The sequence below is a fragment of the Pleurodeles waltl genome, chromosome 1_1 (genome assembly GCF_031143425.1).
Source record: "Pleurodeles waltl isolate 20211129_DDA chromosome 1_1, aPleWal1.hap1.20221129, whole genome shotgun sequence".
NCBI lineage: Eukaryota > Metazoa > Chordata > Amphibia > Caudata > Salamandridae > Pleurodeles > Pleurodeles waltl.
In genome coordinates, this window is record NC_090436.1 from 1,005,563,001 (window position 1) to 1,005,581,495 (window position 18,495).

Genomic DNA, 18,495 nt, shown 5'->3' on the forward strand with positions numbered 1-18,495 from the left:
TCCTTACTTTTGAGTTCTCCCCAGGCACCAGACTGGATGCAGAAGATTTTCCTGAGCAGTACCTATGCGCGTCATTCGGTGGTGTTGATAAGCTTTGCATCCGTCGTCCATGCTGGATATGACGTTGTGGGTCCTATATAGGTGCCACCCGGCCGTGCCAACATCATTTCTTTCCTTTCCGCACCAGCAAGCTCTGATCCAAAGAGTGCTACTCCTCAGTCAATTTGTTGCTTTTTTTTTTTTTTTTTTGCTTTTTTTTTTTTGTTTTAAACTTTTTGTTGACTTTTTCGAGTTTCTATACTCCTGGTTCGAGCGAGGATGTCATCTAGGAAGACCTGATTCAAGCCCTGTGTAGGAAGCTGGCTCTCTATATGGTGCACTAAAAAGATGTACAGTGTGTAGACAGTCCAGTGGATCCCCAGTGGTTTGCAAAGGCAAAAGTAGATATGACTAATGCTCTATTTTGTGGTAGTGTGGGCAAGCAGTTAGGCTTATCAGAGGATAGTGCTAAACATTTGTTGTACTCCGAGGCAATAAATGACACACTCGGAGAATAAATCTGAGGCCAATTTAGAGAAAAATAATTATTTTGTTTAAATATACTTTAAACAGAAGAACTCAGTTACAAGGTAAGTACGTTTTTAAGCAGAAATAATTTTTAATTTAAAAAAATCTGCATTTAGCGCAATTTAGAGTTCTTCAATGTGAACCTATGGAGGAAAGCAGTGTTGACCAAGCACAGGTTTAACAACAACTTAATCTCCGAGATGGCCACTGATCAGAACCACACCAGCAGGTCACTCTGGGCACTGGGGCAGCCAGGTGCAAGAGTGCCCTAAGGCGTCGGGTGCTGAGTGGTTTTCGATGGGAGTTGGTTCTCTTGACAAAAAGGCTGCAGGCTCTGGCTAGGAAGCCAGCTGGGTACAAGAAGCAGGTAGGTTGTAGACCTGGGGGGCTCGAGGACATAGGTGCACTTTTGGTCCTTTTCTCCAACGCTGACTGATGCAGGGGTGTCTGTAGGCTTCAGGTTTCTTTGTCTGGGAGTACATTCTGTCGGGGGAGAGATCCTGTGTGCTGAGGTAGCAGGTGGCGTCTGGGAGTCCAGCGTAGCAGGGGCCAAGGTGGACTCCAGCTCAAAGGAGCCGGGGTGTGTCATTGGCACCAGTGACTCACCTCAGATTGGGTCAGGTGCGGTGAGTGCAGTGGTTGCTGGAGGTGTCGGGTTTTCTCTCACCACAAGGCCACAGGAGAAGGGGGCCTGCATGCAGAGGCTGCAGGCAACTTGTTGGAGCCCAAGAGGGGTGAAATCTGAGTGGACTGGACAGCTGGGAAACCTTGCTGACACCGTTGGACAACTTCATCTCAGGTCGTGGACGTTTGGTGCAGAGGTCACTTGGGTTATTGGGTATTTGCCGGAGGCTGCAGAGTCCTTACTTAAGACTTTGTTGCAGAGTAGATCCGCTGCTCAACGGAGTCTGAGTCTTTGTGGAAGGCAGGCAGTCCTGGTTCTTTGGAGGCTCAGCTGCAGGAAGTCATCTTTTTGGGCACGGACCCTCAAGGTCAGCAGGCAGGTGAGTGGAGCTGGTACCAAGTCAGCTGCTGCTTCTTCTGCAGGTGCGACTCCTCTGTGTCCTTTTCTTCTTAGGTCATCAAGATCTGAGATCTAGGGTTCAGGGGTGCCACCTAAAAAATGTATGAGTGTTACAGGGAGTATAAGAAAAAGAGGGGGGAGGGACCGGGAGATTAAGCTGGTCCAGTGTACACTCTCCCAACCGTAGTATGAACACAAAAAGTACACTGTTCCACGTCAAAAGCAATAGGGAGACCTGAACATTCAGGAGTGAGACCCTCAAGCATCGCAATGGATGACTCTCATCATCATCGGGTAATACTCCACGCCAGGCTGGCAGTGCAATGCCTGAAGGGCTCCCCAACAAGGGAGCAGCAAGCCGTATTGTTCTAGATGGTAATTAATAAATCTCAGCTATCTTAAATGACTGTGTCTACATTCAGGCACAGACGCACAAAGGAGAGAACACAGAAATGGGAATAAAATTGGTTCTACATCACTACATATTTCATAATTTAATCAATAGCCAGTGATGAAACCAAGGTTAAAAACAAGGGAAAGTCATCAGTTGAGTATCAATGCTCAATTACTTTCACAAACAATAAACTCAAAGGGATGTCATTCTAGACGTCCCCTGAACTAGGTCGACATGTTTCGCGTCATATGGTCCCAAAGGATCCAGTGACGCTTCATCAGGACCAAAAAATACAAAAAGGTGAATCAGCTCTTCTCCTAAATCCTAAACATGTGACAATGCACAAGTTTAAAAAGGGTATCAGCCGGTCACTTACATTGCAGTAAACAAGCTAAGTCGTGGTCAGGTCGCCCTGGAAAAAGAAATAAATAATAAAACATAACACCACAATGTACCCAACAGTGGTCACAGGTGTCAACATGCAAGCAGGTGTACCATAAAAATATATATTGTGGTGGGAAAAAGGGGAACCAACAAAGCACATGAGCTTACCGCCCCCAAGTTAGGATCGGGCTCCTTGGTAAGTGCGTTCTAAGGACTCGGACGATTACTAAGTTGAGTAAACATAAAAAATAATAAATAATAAAAAAAAAACATCCACAAATGAGAAATCAGTCAGATAATCAATACACAACAACCATTGTTTTTGTAAAACACAAGTCAGAACCCCTTCTATTGTGAAAAGAATGTCTGTTGCCCAAATGATCTGAAAGAAAATTACTGTTATAGAACCTCATATCAAGTACTGTGGTAGTAATCATAAATTGTAAGAGTTGTTACGAAAAACCGGGGGTCCAAACACTCTTGAAATGACTGACTAGGTCATAGGGCCATTAGAGTGCCGTTACGAGCTGATGGTCAACAGATTCCTTTCATAAGAACCAAAAAGCCGAGGATCGGTAATCATCCCGTCGCCTGCCCTTAAAAAAGCGCGCGGGCAATGCACTTACTTGTTTCATCGTCGGTCCAGACTCAGGACCTACCCTCCGTGAACGCCAAACCGCAAGGACAACGCGGTAGGCGTACACGGAGCGTTTATCAAAACCACAAGGACCCGGAAGTGTATCCGTGGTCATGGCAACGTTACGTGGGAACGCTTCCCGATACCTAGTACTCTGGCGCGTTCACCGGTTGTCAAAAAGATAATAAAAATAAAGGAAGGACTCTGAAGGTCGGCCATATTGGTAGAGTCTAATTCAGATCGACCACTCGTGAACTAGAGTTATATAGATAAAGAATGGACTCAAGAAGTTGCCCGTGTTAGTAGAAACAGATTACAGGTAGAGGCTCATGTGTCAATAGTCAACATAAAAAACAAGATATGTGTAAATACTAATGGAACATTGTCCATATTCTTACACAACAGGACTCTGGAGTCATGTCAGTCAAATACATATTCATATAAATATTCAGTCAAAGGTCAAAAATAATGTTAGTGCTTTTTCTTAAAATGATTGAAAAACATTTTTTAGGAAAGACATTTTCTTTTCAAACTGCATCAAGAATTTATATCAAAAATTCTTTAAAATTATTTTTTGCAGAGTTTGATGATGCTAAAAAGATTTTTAGATTTCAATCAATTAAGAGATAAAGATTAATATGTAAGGCTTGTCCAAGGGATGTCGTCATTGAGACCCTGAGTGTTGGTACTCAATTTAAACACCCATCTTTGTTCAACTTTAAAGAGGGAGTGTCAGGTGGTAGCCAATGAGCTAACCACCTTTAGGGTGACTAAACCCTTCCTATGACCACTTCCACTGGGAAGTGGGCACAGTCCTAACACTGGTGGCCTTATTCCTTCCAAACAAGATGGAGGAATTTAAAAAGTAGTGTCCACTTCAGCTCGTCCACCTTAGGGTTGGGACTGGCATGAAATGGACACACCCCTTAATCTAACTAAGCCTGTTATGCCGCCAAAAGTAAGCCAGGAAAGGGGGGGGTCGGTCAACTCCATCATCTGGAGAACTCTGGGTTACATTACAAAGCCAGCTAGGCCTTTGAAGCGCCCTACCCTGGAGTATCCATCCTGCCCGGGTGAGGTGCTAACACCCCTGCCCAGTTCAGGCTTTTGTCTCTGGCCCTCTGGAACGCTGGCTCTCACCTTGGGGGGCTAGAAACACATCTAAGGTGACTCAAATGATTAGGACCAGTCAGTCAACACACTAGTAGCTTGTAGGTTTTCAGGGGCCATCTCTAAGGTGCCTTATGGATGCAGTTATTAATAAGTCCCTCACTAGCATTAGTGAGGGTTTTTTAATCTGAGATGTTTGTTGAAAACACCAAACCTCCCTATATTCATAGAAACCATCATGTAGCCGGGAAACTCGTAGTGACCATTTTCCAGCACATGCATTTAAAATGGCTTTCCTGGTCACCTACTGTGACTGAGAATTGACAGACACAGCAGGGGCATCTCTGCTTGTGCAAATATGCCCTCACATGTAATATAATGCACCCTGCCTTGGGGCTGTAAGGCATGCTAGCGGGGTGACTTACTTATATTGCATGCAGTGTTTAGGGTACATGGCACACAGGCTGTGTCATGTTGTGTTTTCACTTTTGTCTCCACCAAGACATGCAGCCTGTCACATGCTTGATGAGGGGTACCTTAGGGCTGTACAATTCGTGCTGTAGCCCTCCGGGATCCTCCATAGTACTGCAGGCCCTAGGTACCAGGGGAACAATTTACTAGGGAATAACAGTGGGTGCTAACTGTTTTGCCTACTGGGAAAAACAACTGTGCAATTTTGGGCACAAGAGATCTGGCACTGCGGTCCTGGCTAGCAGGATCACAGTGCACTTTCAGTCAAAATTACACCAGAAACCAGGCAAAATGTGGAGGGGTGACCATGTCAAGAGGCACTTTACTACACCCTGCGGTACTTGTCATTGGGTGATGTCAGTGATTGATCTGCACCTCGTGTACCTTTGGTGTTTAGAGCGCAACCCTAAGTTGTGTTCCGAGTGTCGGGCCATGAATCCTAAAGCTTTGAGGGAATGGTCCCTAAAGCTAATGGCAGCCCGACATTCAGCTCAGTGCAGCTCAAGATCTCAGTCGTGTGGAAGGTCCCATGATCATTCACGGAGCCCGAAGTAGTCATTGTCCCACTCTAAATCCTGGGATTTCAGGTAAGCACAAGAGAAGGAAGGGGGCGAAGCATGCTTCCCCTTCACCTTGTCTGTCGACAGACTAGGGGCAATTTGCGCTTTAGGCCTTGTCCCGAGGAGCCTGGGCCGACTCCACATTTCCCTGAGTTTTTGGAAGCCGGAGCGACCCCTGCCAAAATTCAAGAAATTTATGAGGCTCTATGCCTCATTTTTGGGCAGCCTGGCCCTGCTAGAGAGCCTTTGGGCCCTGCGTGGTCAGAAGGGCTCCTTCAGGTTCTACGCTGGCAGCTCTGGCCCAGACTCTTAAAGACACCCAAGGATCCTGACTGACACCAGTTGAGACACCTCATACTTCCCTAGCACCAGTCCCCATGCCGATGCTCCCTGCACCGTCTGTGCCATCGGCTACTTTCGACCTCAGCAGGAGCTGTGCCTCCCATTTCGGGTCTTGAGCCTTATGGTTATGGCCTAGACTTTGGGGATGAATGGTAAGGGGCACTGGGCCCTTTGGAATACCAGCACCCTGAGGAATATATGGGCTGGCATTCAGACCTGGATGAAGCCAGCGGACTGGATACCTCTCCAGATACTGGCTTGTTTTCTCCCTCTACCATAGCTATGGAGGAAGGAGCTTCATATTCAATGGTGGTGCAAAGAGCAGCTGAAGTTCTGGTCCTGGAGTTGCCTTTGGTGGCCATCAAGCCTAACCTCCTGACAGAGGTGCTTCAACCTGGTGCTTCATCTCCGAAAACCCCTGTTCCCATTCAGTGAAGCCCTTCAAAATTTCCTGATGGGTTCTTGGTCCAGACCCAGCACAGGGACTCCGGTGAACAGGGCTGTTGCCCGCTCATGGAGCCCTTCTCCAGGCGACCCAAGCTTTCTGACGCAAGACCCCACCCCTGAGAGCTTGGTTATCCAAGCCTCTACCTCCTATGGCGTGCTCCCTTTCGCACCCCCAGGTTAGTGAAACCAAGAGGCTGGACGCACTTGGGAAGATGTTTTCTTCCACCAGCCTGGCATTGCGGTCCGTGAACACCGCATGCCTTTTGGGCTGTTATCCCATGGTGTGGGATACTATTGTGCAAGTGCTTCCACAGCTCCCAGTGCTGTCTGGAGAGACACAGCAAAGTTCACGATTCGATGTGGACTTGACACTACCGACACACTGGGCAGAGCAGTTTTATCAACATTGGCCTTGAGGCGCCATGCCTGGTTGAGGACGTCTTGCTTTTCTGGGGATGTCCAAGGTAATCTTATGGACATGCCCTTTGATGGACTTGCAGGACGCTTATTTCCATATGCTCATTCTGCCTGCCCACAGATGTTACTTGCAATTCACAGTAGACCATAAGCACTTTCAGTTCACCGTGCTCACCTTTGGCTTCACCAACGCCCTTCGGGGTTCACCAAGGTGATGGTGGTGGTCACAGCTCATCTGCGCAGATCAGGAGTTTCAGGCTTCCTCTATTTCGACAACTGGTTGTTGAAGGCACTTGTCTCCCACCTCCAGACTCTGCAGACCTCCTCCATTTGCTGGGGTTCAATATAAGTGTGCTCAAGTCACATCTGACTCCCTTTCAGACGCTCCCTTTCATTGGAGCTGTTCTGGAGATAGTGCAGTTTCGGGCTCCCGAGCAGCGAGTCCACGGTATTAAGGTTATGATACTCATGTCCTCCTGCATCCTGCTTGTGACACATGCCAGCTGGCTTATGGGGGCTCTGCAGTGGAACTTGAAGTTCCAGTGGGCACAGCATCAGGGGAATCTCTCTGACATAATCCTGCTCTTAGAGGGAACTATGCAATATCTGCAGTGGTGGCTCGCAAACCGCGATTGGGTCAGAGGCAGATCACTCTACTTTCCCCAACCAGATCTAACAGTAGTGATAGATGTGTCACTCCTGGGATGGGGTAGCTACCTGGGAGAGGTGAAGATCGGAGGCATCTGGTCTCCGGCAGAATCAAGACTCCACATCAACCTATTGGAGCTCCATATGATTCGGCTGGCATTGAAAGCATTTCTTCAGGATGGCAAGTGAAAGACAGTGCAGGTGGTCAGTGGCAAAATCAGCCGAAGCTGAACGGGGTAGGGTTGTGGACCCTTTGTCAAGAGGCTCTGCGTTTCTGGACATGGCTGGAACAGCCAGTCATATCCCTGGTAGTTCAATATCTGACGTGCTCTCTGCCAGAGAAGACTAACTCAGCTGAAAAAGCCTACTCACGAATGGTGTCTCTAGAGGTGGCGCAAGGTCTCTTACAGCAGTGGGAGAGCCTTGGTTAAATCTGTTAGCCCCCGCAGAGAATGTGCAATGTCAGCAGTATTGTGCTTTGGAGTTTCTTAGGCAGCAATCGTTCTGAGACGCTTTTGGTCTCAAGTGGCACACAGACCTCCTGTACACCTTTTCACCCATACCACTTCTGCTCCAAGTTCCGAAGAAGAGCGAGAATAACCGGACCCACATAATTCTTGTGACTTGAGCTGGGCATGGGGGAAGAGTCTGACATCTGCAGCTGTTGAGCATGTCCAACGAGCCTCTGATAAGACTGCCCCTTCGGGAGGATCCTCTTTCGCAGCAGCACGGGAGGCTTCTGCATCTTAACCCGTCATTCCGCCGCCTTGCATGGAGACTAAGTGGCAACAGATGACAGCTTTTGACCTTCTGCCTGAACTCGGTAACGTTATCTTGGCAGCCAGGCGTCCCTCCACAACAAAGTATACTTTTCTTGTTGGAAGAAACTTCTGGCTTGGTGCACAGACAAGTCTGTTGACCCCCGTTCTGCCCCTCTTTCTGAGGTTCTGTTTATACTTTCTTTGGCCCAGCAGGGCTAAGCTATGGGCACTCAGCAATTTCTGCTTTTTTGGGGTTACATTATCAACCTTCTTTGTTATCCTCCTATTGTACATATGTTCCTTAAAGTTATTACACATATGTTTCCTCCGTCCCCATTCATTATGCTCTAACAGGATTTGAATTTGGTTTTTACTTTTTTGATGTGCGCTCCTTTCAAGCCTCTCCACAATTGCCCTCTCAGGCATCTTTGAAGACTGCCTTCCTTGTGGCCATTCCCTCTGCCTGCCGAATGAGTGAGCGGCAGGCTTTGTCATCCAAGCTTCCATACCTTTTTAGCTATCCTGACAAAGGTGTGCTTCACACTAGGGCATCTTTTCTGCCAAAAGTGGTCACGCCCTTTCATTTAGGCCAATCCATCACCTTACCTACTTTTTACGCAACCCTGCATCCCTCTAAGGAAGAGGAAAGACTCGACCACCCGGTCCCAAAAAGAGTGTTGGTGTTCTACCATGATCGTACAAAAGAGTTCTGGGTGGACGATCAACTATTCGTCAGCTATATGGGTGCGAAGAAAGGTCGGGCAGTGCAGAAACGAACCATCTCCAGATGGGTCGTAATCGGTAAAGATATGCTACGCACTGACCAAGAAGCATCCCCCCGAAGGTTTGCATGTTCATTCTACCCAAGTCAAGCAGCACCCAATGCATTACCACGCAGAGTTCCAGTCCTTGACACCTGTCAGGCAGCAATGTGGGAATCCCTGCACACGTTTACAAAACACTACTGCCTGGACTGGCAGGTCCAGAGGGGCGGGCGCATTGCCAGTTCGGTCCTGCAAGACTTTCTAGTATGAACTTGGCTCTTGGATGGTATTGCTTGTGCATCTATTCAAAGGTAAGGAATATGCAAATAGAAGTCTCCATCAGATTAACAAGTTACTTACCTTTAGTAACTCCTTATCTGGTAGAGACATATTCTAGTTGCACGTGCCTTACTGACCCACCCATCCTCCCTGCTCTGCGAACTGATTCTAGGGGCAGGAACTCTCCTTTCAGGGCCTCAGTTTTGATGGATAGTATGTTTATTTATGGCTCTGCACCTCTAGTGTGGAAAGTTGTGAAAAGAAACTGACAGTGTGCCAGGATGGCACCCATATAGGATCTGCGACGATATATCCTGTTCAGACAGATACGGAGCCGGTCGACACACCTAACGGCACGCAGGAGTACTGCGCACTAAAATCTTTCCGATCCAGACAGACGCTTAGGGAGACTTCAAGGGTAAGAAATCTGCAAATAGAATGTCTGTACCAGATAGGGCATTACAGACAGTAAGTAACTTCTTCAACAATCTGTAGTGGATAGTCCTGTGCATAACGACCTGCTGTACACTGGCTAAGAAGGAGCGTATAGAGTACTTAAGAGTTCATTTAGTAAGGGGAAAGATGCATGCCTTGCCTGTCTTGACATGGCTGCAACATGTGCGTCAGTGCACTTATTCATGAAGGACTATTGCTTTGATAGCCAAGTCCAGTGGGAAGGCTACTTCGCCTGTTCGTTCCTGTGGGACTTTTTGGTCTGAGCTGTTCCACACACCCACCACCTGGAAGTGTACACTTTGGTATCTCTTCACAAGTTGAGAAATCTGCAATTAGATCCATCCATCAGAAGAACAAGTTACTTACCCACAATATCTTTCTGGTGGATACTCTGTCTAACCTAGATTCCTCATCAACCCATCCACCTCCCCGATCTTTGGAGTGGATTTTTCTCTCCCAAAAAGAGCCCAAATTAGAGATCTGCACAATGTTTACACCATCAGCATTGGGTTTGCGTCAGACAACATACACAGAATCAAGAAAGAAATTGCCCTCAGTGTGTTGGGGTGGCAGCTAATTGGCTTCAATGTCACTTCCCGGCGGGATGAAGTCAATGCGGAGCCATAAGGTGAAACCTACTTGCAAGCATGGAAATTTGTTGAGGAATCTCTAGATTCAGTCTGGCACGCATTGGTATTCACAAGGTGAGGAATCTGTAGTTTGAGTATCCACTAGAAAGAGCGTCACCAATGATAAGTAACTTGTTCATTTGTTAGTGATATAAGTGATAAGTTTTAACATCTTATTGTAAATATATGCATTGTACATATGCAGCTTTATTCCTCTTATTAGGGATATGGCAAATCATGTTGTAATTAATGAGCATAAGCTTAATTAGCATCCTTAAGTTTAATTTGAGCGTTGTGGTCTGTTATTGGCTTGCTGTTGAGCTATAAAAAATAAGCTCAATCCATTGTTTTTGTTCATAACCCTGCAGTTTCTCAAAGAATGTGTATATAGTTAATGTATATTTCACTTATTTTCTGAGGGGACTACATGCCAGATTTGGTTGTTTCTACCTAGAGTATGCCATTGTAATATTTTCCTTGCTTCAAACCCAACTCTTAAGACCGGTAATTCACCATGAAATCAAGAGTCTGTGCAGAATTCCAGATGGAACAGGAAATGGTACTTAACTTAGTAAGGTTTTATTGGTGAGTTGGTTTCTTTAAACTCTCACAAATAATTAGCTTGCTCCTTTGTCCTGGAAGCACTCTTCATGAGTTTTAACCCTGTTGATATAGAGCATGACCGGTCTATATACATTGTTCATTTGATCACTGAAGTTAAGGATCCAGTGGCACAGCTTAGTGGCCTCTACTTTAAAGGTTCTAGGGAAATACGGAAAGATGCGAAAGACAGCAGAGGTGATCCCTGCTTATGCTTTCAAATTTCCTTTGTTCTACAGTGATACAGAAAATCACTCGTTTTGATAGTAAACACTATATATCCTTACTACTTCTCTGAATCTCAGATTTACTAGTTATTTATTTTATTTAATTTTTGGTAGATAAAGTGTCGGACTGGTGTCACACAGGCATGGGAAATCACATGATCCACCGGCCAATGTCCGATCCAGGTGTGTTTTCACAGCATCAAGCAATGGAGAGAGAGAGTTCTGGAATTGTAACTCCTTCCAGTGCATTCCATCAGCATGTCCCAGCAGGCTACATGGATTTCCCTAAAGTCGGGGTAAAACAATTACTATTTTCTTGTTAACATATTTATGTTGTCACAAGTGCTTGTGGTGTGATCGTACACAAGAAATGATTGTGTCTTCAGAATTGGGCCAGTGTCTTTTGAAGAAATCTGTATTTCCTATACTCCTGATCTAATTATCTGTTACTGATATGTTCAGCTAATGACTATTGCATGTATTTTACTACTCACACAGCACTTCACTTTGAGGCCTTGCTAATGGCAAAATACTGATCTGATAGAGACTTCTAGTTGCAGATTCCTTACCTTAAAATTTCCCGCAAGTGTCAGACTGGATCTGGAGATTTTTCTTCGAGCAATACTGTAGGAAGTTGGCTCTGTATATACTATCTCAAAGTGAGAAATAGTGTGCACAGAGTCGAAGGGTTCCCCTTAGAGGTTGATAGTGGCAACATTAGATAATACTAATGCTCTATTTTGTAGTAGTATGGTGAAGCAGTAGGCTTATCAGAGGGTAGTGTTAAGCATTTGTTGTACATACACAGGCAATAAATGAGAACACACACTCAACGACTTAACTCCAGGCCAATAGGTTTTTATATAGAAAAATATTATTTTCTTAATTTATTTTAGATCCACAAGATTCAAATTGCAGGTAAGTACATTAAATTTAAGGTACTTTGCATAGGTTTAGATAGGACTTTGAATCAAAACACTAGTATACACAGTTTGGCATAAAATAGCAATAAGCTATTTTAAAAGTGGACACTGCAAAATTCAACAGTTCCTAGGGGAGGTAACTATAGTTAGGTTAATGTGGTAAGTAAAGCACTTACAAGTTCAGTCTTCAGGGCTTAGGTAGCAGTCGTGGTAAGGGGGGTCCCCAGGATTCCCTCTGCAGGTGTTGTCGTTGGGGTGCAGAGAGGTTACCCGTGGTGGTCACATTGTCAGTCGCCTGGAGATCCTCTCTGTGTCGTTGATTTCTCTGGACACGGGCCAGGGGCGTCTCGTGCAGAGTGTTCGGGACTCATGCTTCTGGAGTGAGGTGAGAGTCCCTTTAAAGATGGTTTCTTATTGCTTTAGGTAGACAGTTCTGCTGTACTGGGGAGTTTTTGGTCCTTTGTAGTTGCAGGGCAGTCTTCTGAGTCGGCAGAGGTCGCTGGGCACGCAGGATGCGTCGCTGGTGCAGGTTCTTTAAATCAGGAGACAGGCCAGTAGGGCTGGGGCCAAAGCAGTTGTCGTCTTCCTTCTTCTCTGCGGTGTTTTCAGGTCAGTAGTCCTTCTTTGTAGGTGGTCAGGAATCTGATTTCCTGGGTTCATGGTCACCCCTAAATACTAAAGTTAGGGGTGTGTTAGGGCTGGAGGGCAGTAGCCAATGGCTACTGTCCCTGGGGGTGGCTACACCCTCCTTGTGCCTCCTCCCTTTGGGAAGGGGGCACATCCCTATTTCTATTGGGCTAAATCCTCCAAAGCATGAAGGAGGAGGATTTTCTAAGGAGGGGGTCACATCCGCTCTGGTCACCTTAGGGGTGGACCTGGCTGAGTGGGTGGTGACTCCTTGTTTTTCTCATTATCTCCCCAGACTTGCCGCCAAAAGTGGGGGCTGTGTCCGGGGGGCGGGCATCTCCACTAGCTGGAGTGTTCTGGGGCACTGTAACACCAGGCTTGAGCCTTTTAGGTGAGACTGACTCTGAGGCTGCTGGGTCTCATGGCCTCCGGCATCCTGCTAGTGACACATGCCAGATGGTGCATGCAGGCTCTACAGTGGGACTGAAGTTCCAGTGGGTGCAGCATCAGGGGAATCTCTCCGACATGGTCCAGATCTCGGAGGGGTCTGCGAAAGACTTGCAGTGGTGGCTTTCAAATCCGCATTGAGTCCACGGCAGATCCCTCTCCCTTCCCCAGCCAATCTATCTATAGTGACAGATGCGTCACTTCTGGGTTGGGACGGCCACATGGGAGAGGCAGAGATCAGAGGCCTCTGTCTCTGGCGAAGTCTGGGCTCCATATCAATCTTCTGGCGCTCCAGGCGATCATGCTTGCATTGAAAGCATTTCTTCCCTCTCTCAAAGGGAAAGTAGTGCAGATGTTCACGGACAATACTACCACCATGTGGTACTGCAACAAACAAGGCGGAGTAGGGTCCTGGAACCTTTGTCAAGAGGCCCTATGCCTCTGGACATGGCTGGAACATCAGGGCATTACCCTGGTGGTTCAGTATCTGGCGGGTTCTCTCAGTACCAGAGCGGACAAACTCAGCTGTCGATGCACAGCCGATCACGAATGGCGTCTCCACCCGGAGGTGGTGCATGGTCTCTTTCAGCAGTTGAGAGCCTTGGTTAGATCTGTTTGCCTCTGCTGCACAGTGTCAGCTGTTTTGTGCGTTGGAGTTTCCAAGAGGGCACTCGCTCGGAGTGTGCATGGAGACTATGGTATCTAGAGCTATTGAGAATGGCCATCGGTCCTTCACTCGGACTTCCTCTTCAGGCAGATCTTCTGTTGCAGCAACAGGGGACGGTTCTCCACCCAAACCTGTCCAATCTCCACCTTCATGCGTGGAGATTGAGTGTCGGCAGTTCATGACTTCTGATCTTCCACCTGAAGTCTGTGATGTTATCTTGGCAGCTAGGCGTCCCTCCTCCAAAACGGTATACACCTGTTGTTGCCATAAATTTGTGGCATGGTGCACCAACAAATCTGTTGATCCCCTCTTTGTCCCTCTCTGCAAGGTTATTTTGTTAATTCTTTCTTTAGCCCAACAGGGCTCTGCTTTGGGCACCCCTAAAGGGAATTTATCTGCCATTTCGGCCTTTCTTAGATTACCTTTTTAGCCCCCACTCTTTAAATCCCCTATTGCGAGTAGGTTTCTAAAAGGTCTTACCCATATATTTCCTCCCACTCCATTTATCATTCCTCAGTGGGACCTCAATCTTGTCCTTACTTATGTAATGTGTACTTCCTTTGAACCAATGCACAATTGCCATTTACGGCTCCTCACTTTCAAGACTGTCTTTCTTTTTGCCATCACTTCTGCACGCAGGGTGAGTGAGCTTCAGGCCCTTTAGTCCAAACCTCCATTCTTGTCTGTGCACACTGACAAAGTGGTGTTGCGCACTTAAGCTTCCTTCCTTCCCAAGGTTGTTATGCCTTTTCATGTAGGACAGTCCATCACCCTGCCTACTTTTTACGTACCCCTACATCTTTCCCATGAGGAGGAGAGACTCCACCTTCTGGACCCAAAAAGGGCATTGGTGTTCTATCTTAATCGTACTAAAGATTCCCGGGTGAAAGATCAACTCTGTCTGGTATGTGCGTGCGAAGAAAGGGAAGGTGGTGCAAAAACGTACCATCTCTCAATGGGTACTTCTTTGCATCAAGATGTGCTACGCTTTGGCCAAGATGCAACTCCCTGTGGGCTTGCGTGCTCATTCCACTAGATCCACTGCTGCTTCCACTGCATTAGCACACGGAGTTCCTGTCCTGGATATCTGCCAGGCAGCTACATGGGCATCCGTGCACACGTTTGTTAAACACTACTGCTTGGACAGTCAGGTCCATTAGGGCAGCTAATTAGGTCATTCAGTCCTGCAGGACTTTCTAGTATGATCTTGGTTCGCAGCCCACTTCCGAGGATGGCATTACTTGGGTATCTATTCTAAGGTAAGGAATCTGCAACTAGAAGTCTCTATCAGATGTACAAGTTACTTAACTTCGGTAACAAAAATATCTGGTAGAGATATATTCTAGTTGCAGATTCCTTACCGACCCACCCATCCTCCCCGCTTGCAAACTGATTTCTAGGGACAAGGATTCCCCCTTCAGGTTCTTAGCTCTGGCACACCACTCTGTGTTCTTAGCGGCTCTGCCCTTTGGGTGGGAAGTCATTAAAAGAAACTGACGTCAGTGCTCTGAGGCGGCGTCTATGTACAACTTTCGATGTCATCACCGTGACTACGACGCGCACAGGTATTGCTCCAAGAAAAATCTCTGTATCCATTCTGACGACTGGGGGCAATTCTAAGTTAAGGAATCTGCAACTAGAATATGTCTCTACCAGATATTTTGTTACCGAAGGTAAGTAACTTGTACAACAGCCCAAATGGCATGCAGTGTTCATGGACTGCAAGGCTGGCAAAAGAAAGCATCTTGTTTCAAAGTGAGTTCAGCCTTTTGGATTCCCTATCTGGGGGAGCAGAAGGTAATGCGCCCTAGGAGATTGAGGCTTGGACCACCAAGCTCTTAGGGGTGAAGTGTTGTTTCATTAAGAAACGTGTGTTCTCAGGGGCCTATGTGCTTGGTTTGGACCAGGTACCTAGTAGGACGCTAGTGAGGGCTGCATTTAACGGGAGCAGAGGTTATGAGTAGGAAGCTCCCGGTTGCAGCACCTCTGTAAAGAGATTAGTCTTGATGGCCACCGAAGGCAACTGAAGTTCCAGGACCTCAGCCACCCTCCTCACCACAATAGCATACAACACTCTGTCCTCCGTATCTTCAGTAGGGAGAGAAAGCATGCCAGTATCTGGAGAAGTATCCAGTCCGCTGGCCTCACCCAAATCTTCATGCCAGTCCATTCTTTCATTGGGCTAATATCCTAAAGTGTCTGGCAACCCCTCCTGTGGGAAACTGGCTCTTAACTGCAGTACCACCCACATGCCCCCAACTTTTGGCCTAATATTTGGGATCCTGCTAACCAGCTCCCAGCACCCGTGTTCTTTCCCTTAAACTGTAACATTGTTTCCACAATTGGCAGACCGATAAGTCCTTTGTAAAAAGGTACCAGTGGTACCAAGGATGCTGTGGCCAGAGAGGGTCCCTATGGGCTGCAGGATATATTGTGCCACTGTAAGGGACCCCTCACCAAACCATGCCCACAAACCACTGCCTGTGGCATAGGTAAGTAACCTGTCTAGCAGGCCTTACAGCCCTAAGGCAGGGTGAACTATACCACAGTTGAGGGCATAGCTGCATGAGTAATCCTGTAAGTGCCTTGTAGCCATATTGAGTACATTGGCTGGGAGTTTGTCATTACGAACTCCACAGCTCCATGATGGCTTCACTGAAGACTAGGAAGTTTGGTATCCAACTTCTCAGCTCAATAAACCCACACTGATGGCAGTGTTGGATTTATTGAAAAATGTACACTGAGGGCATCTTAGAGATGCCCCCTGTATTTCACCCAACCCTCTAGTCTAGGGCTGACTGGTCTGTGCCGGCCTGCCACTAACACAAGCTTCTGACACCATAGGGTGAGAGCCTTTGTGCTTTCTGCGGTCAAGGGGAAAGCCTGATGTGACGTGACGTGCTTCACACCTACCCGCTGCAGGAACAGCAACACTTGGTGGTGAACCTCAAACGCTCCGGCTTTTTTTTTTTTTTTTGCTGCCTCAGGGCACTCCAGATGCCCTCCCCCCGGACCAGGCCCCAGTTTTGGCTGCAGGTCTGTTGGGAAAAATTAGTAAGCACCAGGAGAAGTGTCCTCCCCATGTAGGACTATCCTATCCTATCCCTGGAGTGCTTAGAACTGAGGTGAACCCCTCCTGGCAGATTCCTCCATCTTGTTTTGGAAGGTATTAACCAATAGGGTTAGGATTCTGACCCCCCCCCCCCCCCCCCCCCCCCCCAAATCCCCCTCTCCCCTGTCATCAAAGGGAGTGGGCACAGGAAGGGTGTCTTCATCCTCAGCCATTGGCTACTGCCCTCTGACCTCCGTAACACCCCTAAATCTAGTATTTAGAGGCACCCCACAACCCTGCTCTTAAGATTCTTGGTGACGCAAAGAACTGAAGAGCCACACCAGCAGTGAAGACTCCAGAAAACAACTGACTTGGCCCCAGGCCTACTGGCCTGTCACCAGCTTCAAGACTCCTGCTACAAAAAGGTGACATTAAATCCAGGACCAACAACCCCTACAAACTCCCAGAGGACTGCCTGCCTAACAAAGGACCAATATCTCCAGAGAACAGCGGTCATGTCCACAAAGAAACCTCCAAGAAGGACTCCAGGCCCTCCCAGATCCCCAAGTCCTACCCACTCTGCACCCAAAGCCCACGGCCCAAGTCCAGGGGGCCCACTGGTCCAGAGAATGCCCCCAGGTGATTTCAACCTCTAGTCCACCCTGTGTTGACCCCTTTTGACCAACACAACAACGCCTGCAGCCAAAATCCGGAGGTCCGCCCACCCACCCCCCTCTCCCCCTTTGACCACGACCACCTCTGGTGAAGATTTGCCAATGCCTAAAGGTACCCCTGCACTCGGGGAACCCAACTGATAGTCCAGCATCGACCAGTGGGCTCTCTACTTACCTGTCCCGCCATTGGTCTTTTTCATTCGACTCCCTGGACCCAGCCTGTAGCCTCTTAGTGATCACTGGGGTTCCTCCATTGAAATACATTGGGCGCCTGACGCTGTGTTTGCACTCTGCACCCGGCTGCCCCTGTGCCACTGACAGTGTGTGTTTGGTGCCTACCTGTGGCCACTCCTCCTCCAGGTGCTGATCGTAAACCCCCCCCAGGTTTGTGCCCTGAAGTTGCTGGTACTTACCTGCAAGCTGTTTGAGTGCACCAAGTCTCCATAGGATTCCATTGAGCGCCTGGCACCAACTTTGACCTATGCACCCAGCCCACCCCATGTTGCTGGTGGTGCATCCTTGGCGTCCTCCTTAACTATTCCCTTTGTACACCTTAACCCCTGAAGACTAGGATCATAAGTTTAGTACCTACCTGCAAAATGTGCTGTTACTTTTCCTCCCCTAGGACTGCATAGCTTTCTCTGAGAAATTGCAGTCTACTTTTGAAAATTGAAAAGTATTACTTACCCGAAAACTGTTTTATCTGTGAATTCCAAACAAAATGCATTTGATATTTGAAAGTGATACATTCTTGAAACTGTACTTGCCTGCAACAAAGATTCTTTTGGTTCTAGAAATAAAGTAACAAAGTATATTTTTCTATATATAAATATTGGCCTGGAGTTAGTCATTGAGTGTGTACCACAAAGTAGAGCATCAGTATTAGAATCTACTTTAGTCTCTAAAAAGCCTTTGGGGATCCACTGGACTGTGTGTACCCTGTACCTTACTTTGGCATAGTATATACCGAGCCAGCTTCCTACACCTCCCATTCATATCTGAAGCCTAACCCATAGGTAAAGGGTTCAGGATCTGATCTAGGTTGCGAAGCTCCTGCCAGCATCGGAGTCTGCATCGTATGACACCCATCCGGCTCTGTGTCAGGGATTACAATGGTGATGGCGCCGCCCGTGGAGTTGGACAGCACCAGGAGCGTTGGGACCGGCGTTGGGTAAGGTCAAGGTGGTACGACTGTCGCCGGACTGGATCACTGGGTGCTCCTTGGCGCCCAGGTGAAGCTGCCAACATTGAACCCAAGGGGCCCCTTCTGACATCATGGGGCCTGAAGGCACCCCAGCGGTATCCAGTTACCCAGAAATGAGGCGCATGGCCTTGTAGAACGTAAGGAGTTGGGTAGGGGTTGCTCCAGCTCCTGGAAACATGGGATG

General features: G+C 47.5%; 1 protein-coding gene across 6 annotated transcripts in view; it reads left to right on the top strand.

Moving 5' to 3' along the window:
* The window catches only part of LOC138291300 (ankyrin repeat domain-containing protein 17-like), a 1,121,799-nt gene that overhangs the window by 1,089,909 nt on the left and 13,395 nt on the right, over nucleotides 1-18,495 (top strand). For all 6 annotated transcript variants that reach the window (XM_069230308.1, XM_069230310.1, XM_069230309.1 and 3 more), the window contains exon 32: nucleotides 10,832-11,013. In XM_069230308.1, coding sequence (XP_069086409.1) covers nucleotides 10,832-11,013 — 182 coding nt within the window. The remainder of the gene's footprint in view (nucleotides 1-10,831; nucleotides 11,014-18,495) is intronic.